Source organism: Drosophila mauritiana, chromosome 3L, assembly GCF_004382145.1.
Source record: "Drosophila mauritiana strain mau12 chromosome 3L, ASM438214v1, whole genome shotgun sequence".
Classification (NCBI taxonomy): Eukaryota; Metazoa; Arthropoda; class Insecta; order Diptera; family Drosophilidae; genus Drosophila; species Drosophila mauritiana.
The window spans coordinates 18,037,399-18,046,551 of NC_046669.1; the positions used below are offsets into that span (position 1 = coordinate 18,037,399).

The 9,153-nt window shown below is 40.8% G+C and overlaps 1 protein-coding gene across 1 annotated transcript; it reads left to right on the forward strand.

The window, feature by feature from the left end:
• The first annotated feature begins 7,905 nt into the window (after window positions 1-7,905).
• LOC117141157 (DNA-directed RNA polymerase II subunit RPB1) lies at window positions 7,906-8,441 on the forward strand. Its single transcript, XM_033304496.1, has one exon. The coding sequence runs from the start codon at window positions 7,913-7,915 to the stop codon at window positions 8,393-8,395; it is 483 nt and encodes a 160-aa protein (XP_033160387.1). The 5' UTR covers window positions 7,906-7,912; the 3' UTR covers window positions 8,396-8,441.
• Window positions 8,442-9,153: the final 712 nt, after the last annotated feature.

Consider the following 9,153-nt stretch of genomic DNA (forward strand, 5'->3'; position numbering starts at 1 on the left):
TATTGTCATGCTAACACATGTTAGCATTATGAATTACAGTTAGCTGAGTCGTAATAGATCCCCTACCAGAAATATCCACGTAAGCGAGACGCATCCATCATCATCATCGGGATAGCAGGGTGTAAAAGTGTTGCCTACTTTTGGGATTCGGCAACGAATGTCTGACACTTCTTCGGGTCTCTCCTCACCTGGTGGACTCCTCTTTACACCTGAGCCACCTGTCATCCAGAGAATTCCCTCGATCTCTGACCAGGCGTGCGTGATATACGAGTTTGTTTTCCAAAGTGTGCAGCGTGCTCAACAGCGAAGCTTAAAACCTAGTACTCTTACTCCCATTTTATTAAAAAGTACTTACTTATAGAAAATGTATTTAAAGAGCTCGAAATTCCAAATATAAATAAATCCAATAAATTCATTTGAACCTTATTAAATAAGCAGTTATATTAACTAGTTTGTAAACTAACAATTGGTACGTAGAATATTTTTTCGCAGCTCTATGTATGAATGTATATGTATATGTTGTTGCTCTTTGTCAGAGAGGGGCACAAATTAATCGCTCTCCATTAACTTTGATTTATGATTCTCGCTTGAGTTTTTCTCATCTACGATATGAGGGCGGGGAATGGAAGAAAGAAGATGGGCGTGGCCGGTATTTACTTATTGCTCGCCATATTTCGTACGTATTATTTATAGTTTTGTTACCGCTTTGCCACACTGCTGCCTTAGAAAAAAAAGATAGGTTTGGTGGGTAACAAATGATGTTCGGGGTTAATAGACGTTCAAAGCAGTTTGTTTATTCTGTTGGAAACGGAACATATCGGAAAAAAGTAAGAATGTATCTTATGTTCTAAAAGAACATGCAGAATTATATACATCATTTGATTGTCTTAAAATACTATAAGTTTTCCTGCGTTTCTTAACAACAATTTCCATTTAGTTAATTGCAATCTGGAATGTTGACAAATTCGCTGACGTTGGCTTTTTTGATTATATTCTTTTTGTTAGCGAAATGCTGAACATTTTGCCTAGCACTCGCCGTCACACAGCTCGTAAGAATCACAGGAATTTATGCGAATTCATACAATCCGCCCTGTGATACCTCCATTCCATCCAGCTTCTCATCTCGACGTTAATTTGATTTAGACACATTGCTGAACGAACCTTTTCTCTCTGACCAAGAGACTGCTGTTGTGGCATCGCTTTACCCATTAAATTTAATTTGATTTGATCCTCCTCGGTGGTGAAAGGGGGTAAACCAGGGTATTTAGTAAACAAAGTCAGCGCCACGCAAGCGTCATAAATTGGCTGCTGATATTTCACACATGCTGGCCAACATTCGCCAACAGAGGGGAAAGTGGGGCCCATGGGGATGGTTATATATATTATACATATTCGCCGACCAAGTGGCGCTAATGAAATGCTTAATTTACCATATTCCGATCATGGAGCTGGGCAACCTTTTACCAAATGGTCCAATGAGTTGCTCGCGTTTGGATCGAAATCGTTAGGGGCACGTGTTAGTGTTGTGCATTTTAATGAAGTTTTCTTGCTGTCGATTTTGAATTTTCCATACTTTGCATTCAATAATCAATAAATTGGCTTCTTTGCTTGCTGAACAATTGCACAAGTGATTGACTTGCCTGCAGTTTAGATGCATGTCGATGAACAAAATGTACTAGTGTTAAGAGTGTAATAATGAGTAAATTAGGTAAATAAGCTGATTCGAAATTTAGCATTTAAGTTGCTGTCTGTTTCATTAAATTTTCTTAAATTTCAGACAAAAAAGCACAAAAGCAAGTTTTTGACTTGAGTCCAAATCAAATCCATGTCGATGCTCCAACTTACTTGAAGTTGCTTTTCCTTTTCCGTTCAGTCTGTTTTCCCTGCGCTAAAATGTCATTCAAATTACGCAAATGTGAACGAGGAGAAAGTCGAAGAACGTCTTCACGTATCACTTTGCATTAAATTTGCCACAGATGCATGAACCCTGAATGGAAGCAGGGCATCCAGAAAAATCCCAGCTCAGCACAATAATCAAAGTAACAGCCCAGAGTCGCACTATACAAACTTATACGAGTGTGTACAAATATTTTTGGTCATTGGCTTTTGCATAAATTGTGAGGAGATGGCAAAGGAGCAGCAGCATAAAATCAAATAAAATAAAGTAAAATAAAAACATATATATTTTTATATGCCATGAACTTTCCTTGTGGAAACTACACACATGCCGCATTTAAGCCGCCATTACTGCCCCAAAAATGGAAAAGGGAAATGGGGAGTGGGGATTTCACTTGTCTATTTCCGGTTTGTGCGCCATTTTTGTCGCCCAACCGCCGTCTTTGTTGTTGCTATCATTGTTGCTCTTTGCGGTTATCTAAACGCTTTGTTTTCGTTGTTTTTTGCATTTCAATTTCGGCTGTTTTTTGCCCCCAATATGGCCCCTTTTCAGCTGGCTTCCCTTTTGTAGCTGCGTAGCAGACTTTCCCCTCCCATTTATATTCCATTTTTGCCGTTATGCCCTTTTTTATGGTGATTTTGTTTATTTTGCTTTCCGGCCAGCGGAAATTAGCCACGTTTCAGGCGGTGACTTGATGCCCTTACAGATAAAAATGAAATACTTGATAAAAAAAACTCCCTATACAGGTGTTGCAATGATAGCAAACACTTCTTTAACAACTGACGAAGGATTCTATAACATTAAATTTTAATTTTAAAACGTTAAATTCGTTTAAAAGTTTTACAACATGATATTAATATTAAATATATATAAAAGACTCATTTTAGTATATAATTGGGTGTTGAAAGGGAATCATTCTGAACATTATAGTACGTTTTTTTCTGCCTACGTGCAACTTTCAGCTTAAAAATGATGATACTCGAAATAATAGGGAATTCGGCGAAGAAACCCACCATGAAAACATTCAAATGATACGCTCCATTTGGTCTTCTCCTTTGACCGGATATTGGGGGACAAACTTTAATTTGAATTGGTTACCAAGATTGGTCCGGGATTGACTTGCACAATAATCAAATAATTTGCCAAGTGCTGGAGCTGGGACCACTCGCAGGTTTCCTAAACTGATTTTCAATAGCAGTTCGCAAGCGCTCATTGATTAAAATCAATCGAAATCAACTTACTCACAAATCAATTTGTGCCAAAGCCCGCTTTTAGAGGAGCCAGCAAATTACGTTATCAGAAGAGGAAGCTAAGCAAATAAAGATCAGGGCAGAGGGATTTTAGGGGTGTTCCCAGCCTTTTATATAAATTCATGATGGGCCGAACGGAAAATTAAAACGATAAAAAGGAGCCTGCATAAGGCATGAGAGTTGGGTAAGTGGATACCAGCCAAGAATGGGGTTCCTTTTGGGGTTTTCACCCAGTTTTCCCGACTTCTTGCCGGCAGTCAAGCAGGCATACTTAATGAGCGAGGTATTTTCGGGACACTGGCTTGGAAAATGAAGCGGAGGTTGAGTAGGCTGAACCTAAAAGGTTCCACAATACATCCATGTATTGTCTTAGCAACAGGCATAATATTAAGGTTTGCTTATTTATAGAGCCATGTCACACATTCTTCAAGTTGCTGCCAAAATAAATTGATTTGGTTATGATAGACTTTAGTCGATGTTCCCTGTTTAAAGCTGTAGCTGGAAACATTTACTAGTCATGATGTGCTAAGCATATGCCTAGTAAATCTCTATTGCACAATTAATTTATCCCAAGTGTTTGCTTAACATACCTGTCCAAATGAACTGCCAAATTGCCCGTAAATGAGTCAAACAAAGTTGATTTACTACAAGTAGAGTGCAGGGCAAATTACACAAATCATATTTGAAGCAAACTGCATAGACGCGCTTTGCAGAATGGCAGCATTTTCCCAGAAGTTTTCCCAACCCAAGGGCGAACATTTATCCATGAAAATATTGAAATAAAACCAGCCATGTGCCCGCGTCTGAGCGAAAAACCAACCAGCCAAGGAGTTTAAGGCAGTGAGATGAAGGGATTTGACTATTCGAACGACAGTCTGACATTGGTTTAAATCAACAACGCAGAGTTGGGACCTCGGGGCTTCTGGCTCGAAATGGAGTCGAAACCCATCGCATGTAAGCTCCTCCATATGTACTATTCGGCATTGTCTATGGTCCATGGTAGGATTGTAGGTTGTTGCTGCCGCAGGACAATATTGTATGCCATTCCTACAGTTGTTCTGTGACATGCATAACGGGATTTGAATCTGCTGCTTTTTGCGCCTCGCATCAGAAATGTAAGCAAATCAGTCAAAGGTTGTTGGGCAAAAAGTGCACAAAAGTGCACAAACATCGGGCAACTTGACGGAGCTTGGCAGCCAGGGTCGGTGGAATAAAATAAAACGAAAAGCAATATAGGTCAACACTGCTTTCGAGATGGCCCACGGCATGTTTTGCTCCAGCGGCAAATAGAAAAAGCTTTAAATTTAATGGAAAATGTTGTGCATAAACAGATTTAGAGTCGAGTGCCTGGAGCGAAGAAATGTGTGTGCCACTTCACCACATTCTGCTGGCAGTCAAGTCAGAAGCACGAGTATTTATAGGAGAGCTTTGTTTGTCAAATGTGAATTATTGGCAAGTGTTATGAAGATGGCTTATTGGTCTTGCCTTGTTTGCATGACAAATATCAATATCTTCAGTTTAAAGCAGACAAAGGCAGTGGTTCTTTTTGTTTAATTACACTGGTGTACAACGAGAAATGCTAATCAAACAGATAAACGGAAATACCATATTTTTTTCTTTGTTTTCCTCAGGTTTTTTATCCGCTTAAAGTCAAGATCAAAATAAATCGGTTGTGTTATATATTTTAATCTTAAAATAGAACAACTACTAGATAGAATTTGTGGGCAATTTAAACATTGTTTCGGCGTATTTAATGTAGCATAAAAATCTGAATCTGTCTCATCATTACTTATTAAATTGATCAAATGTTGCCAGACAATGTGGGCTTGATGGAGCATTTCTCCGCCTGTCCAATGCCTCATTGATCCGGGACATAAACTTGTCGGTTATCTTATCTCTTTGTTTAGACAAACATATTGGCAGACGCGAGCAGACATCATAGACAGGCACTTAGTGATGGGCTTAGAGGGTTAAGGTTTGGGGGTCAGGGGTTAGACAGGCAGACATGTAAACTACGGCCATGAATCAGCCCCCGTATGAGAGATGAGCCAGTTCGTCTCACCATTGAGCCCCAATAGGACTCAAACTTGGAGTAATTGCTTTCCGTCTGGGAAGGAGACCAAGCTGAGTTCATAAAAATGCCATAACTCGACTGGTTTACCCCCTTAGCCATCTTGGCCATTTCTTTTTTTGCGCAGCTCTTTGCTATAAATTTACCAATTTGCCGTGGCATTTGTTTTTACAGCTCCAGACGACGATGCGTGGATAAAGCTTATGCAAATTGCTCAGCTGATGGTGTGCGATTTTTATATGACATACATCACCCAGCACACAAAAGTACAGTGGAGGTCACTGCACAAAGTGGCTAAATGTCATACACAATGGTAATTAACCCAATTTGGCTGGCGGTGTTCATGCTGCCTATGATGATGATGGCTTGGTGGCGTTTCGGCCCAGTCGAGCAAAACATTTGCACTGGAAATTAATGAACGGGGTAATAAGCGGCTAGTTACCCCCTTCCCATTCCTACCCCTCACTCCCTGGAAAAGCCACTGATGTTGGGGAAATCCCGCCTTGTTATGTCGAGCAAATTGCCATCATGTGTTCGTGGGCGGAGGAGCCTCGCCTCAATTGCAATTTGAATGGCGGGGCCACAGCCACTTGGCCCCGATTGTTGGCTCACTCTAAGTAGGGTCGATGGGATGGCATTATGATGCTGATGTAGCTCCTGAATATGTTCACCATGCAATTGGCAGATTACGAGCTCCTAAGGCCACTTTCTAGTACGTAATTACACCGGCAAGAAGACTTCACAGGGCCTTTGCTGGAAAAATATTTTCAAAAGGCAAATTACACTAGTTAGTTAGTCTGCCCTACAAGAAAGTGCTATGCACTTATTTTCCCGAAACCATATAGAAAGCTATACATCAATATAGAAACAAAAAATAGGTTTGCTCCTGGAGGTAAAATGAAATAAAACCCAAAATCACTTTTGACCCAAAATAATAATGGACGTGAATAGAGAAAAACAACCTCCAGTTAAGGCATCGACCGCATCATTGTCACTCAATTTGCTGGTCTGACATTTGAACTGTTTGAACCTTCCGAGTGGGCCAGACATTCTGGCCAAAAAGAAAAACTGCAGCCATTGATTTGGCCAAGAGTAAGAGTGGGACTTGCGGCAACCGCGGCAGACCAACAAGTGTGAACCTTGGGGCAGGCGTAATTTGTAAATGTCTTGACATGAAATCAAGACGCAAAAACAGCTTTAGGCTGCTAAGGAGGCCCAAAAAAGGAGCAGCTGATCCATGCATGACTTTGCCACTTCTGCCTCTAATTTTTGGCTCCCACGATATCCCACCATTCTTACGTTTTGGCCAAGTCATGAGCCTTGTCTTCAAAGCACACGACCCAAAAAAAGGCACAGTCTGCCCCTTGAAAGCTGTTGACAATTTGAATTTCAGCAATCACGGCCAGATGGCCTTTAGAATAAAAATCACACTGCAATTCAAAAGAACTGAGTTGCACAGTTTTTCAAAGTGTCTACTAGCGAACCATGAGATCTTTAGAAACGGTTGGTAATAACATTGTACATAACACATTTATATCCATAATAAGTTATCAAAACCAACTTAATATCGATGCGGTAAACATATGACAATAATGTTTAATACAAATTAAACTAAAGTCAATTGCTTGAATATTGCTTTTCAAGTGTAACCAGGCGAAAAGTATACAAGCGTTTTCCGCAGACTGGGAAGGAAATCACAGTTTCCACGTGCAACAAGACAAAGGATGTTGGGCAAGTTTTTCAGCAATCTGCATGTAAAATATTTAACACGAAATGTTTTTGTATAGTCTCCCATTTTCATTATATTTCAGCCCGAAATGCTGCCTGGCCCAAGGGCTTCCATGGGTTCGTATCGGGGGAAACTGGATGGGATTACATATACAAATATATGGGGAAAACGGGAGCCTCCGGAGCGTGGGCTGAAAAATAATGAGCGTCATGCTGCGTCGTCTGATAAATATAGCACACACAAATTTATATATGGGCAACAGTTGTTGATGCCATAAGCGATAAATTTTTGCCAGCTCATGGCAAATTGTGAGTATGCTGAAGGATACATAATGTGTGTGTGTGTGTGTGTGAATGCGGATATATTCATTAAGGAGTGAGTTGACAATTATACGACAAGGGTGTTATGTCGTTAAAAGATTTTCCAGCTTGACGAGCCATTTTAAATGCAAGCTTTGAATAAAATTAGAATATTTAAAAATATAAAAGATTGGTACCCGTTTAGTATTTGATCTAAACACCTATTGTCTTTTGACTACAATACCAATAAATAATAATTTAATGATATGTAAGATATTACATAATTTTTTTGGTAAAGAATAATTTCATCTTGAAAATTGGGAGTTGTGAAAAGGTAAATAATAGGAAAACAGGTGGCCTAACAATAGCAAGCGCGTTATTTGAACAAAAGCTGTTGGCTTTGGTACCCGGAATTCCACTGTATATCACAGTGTGTATCACACCGTTCATTGTTCCAATTAAACAATATGCTAAACTTTCCACACAATATTAGCTCTTCCACTAAAGAGCGATTCGTTTATTTACTCGCCACCCAACTGTCTTAGCCCAAGAAGAGTCAGAACAAACACAGATTGGTTGGCTCGAAGACAAGAGCATTTCGATTTCGACCTATAAAAAGCTGGGTGTACTCGGAAGATGTATAGTGTTCCAGAGACACAGCTCAAGATGTGTTCCAAACTCACCCTTTTCTTGGGGCTAGTGGCCATAATCGCTGCTGTCTATGCTGCCGATGATCCCGCATCGCCGACATCCCCAACATCTCCAACTTCGCCGACTTCTCCAACTTCCCCGACTTCACCAACTTCTCCAACTTCTCCGACATCTCCAACTTCCCCAACTTCTCCAACCTCTCCCACTTCTCCCACATCGCCGACCTCACCAACAACACCGGATGCCACCACTGCCGCCCCCTCTACGGCAGCCACTACCACAGAAAAGACTCGCAGGCGCAGACGCAGGCGCAGGATAATCCGGATCCGCAGGTTCAGGAGGGGCAACCGTCGTCGTGGATTCGGTAGACGCAAATTCGGTGGACGCGGATTTCGTGGACGCAGGTTCCGCGAAGGCGAATTCGGTGGTCGCCGGTTTGGTGGGGGAAATGTCCGTGAAGTCGTGATCCGTGAGCGTGGATTGGAGCGCATCCTTTAAGATCTATAAGGAAAACATTAATAAAATAAATCAAAATATCAATTAACGGTTTGCCTGTTTGCTTTTATTTTTATAAAACTTTATGGTATAGTAGAGCTTATATCTTATTTCATTACAAATAGTTGGAAACTCGTTATCAGAGTTATAACAAAACATTATTAATGAGAAATAAAGCTGTCTGGATGTTAAAAATTTGGTAGTTATTCCCTTCAGTATCTCGTTCACTGAAAACCAACCACAACCGACAGTTAATTCTGTGTACAATGGAAGCTCTCCAGTTGACTTGTGGGGTGAGATTTAATCAGGCACCAAGGTGTGCTTATTATAAATTAATTTAGCAGTCAGTCAAGTCTGCCGTGCCGCAAACGCGATTAGTTTCGGCCTGGTTAGGCTCAACTTTATGGCCTGGATCTCGGCACAATGCACAAGTTGGTAGACGGAGGGTTCTTTCAGTTGCTGTGCGAAATCCCCACCCAACTTCCCGTCATATTGCCCTTTTGTTCGGTTAGGAAGGCAGGCAGCACACTGCAGCTGCTGTTGCCCCATTAGCTATGCAGCGTCGAAAATTGGCCAAGGACATTACAAGTTTTTGCAGCACAGGGCAAATTTAATTTCGCACGAAAATGGTGCTAGATGGGTAGAGATGGTTGGGTATTGCGATCTCTTAAATTTCATTGACAGTGCGCCATTGATGTGCGATTCCTCTTCAGTGCGTCGCCACATTCAATTTGTTTGAGGCTGAATATTTATACCGTTAT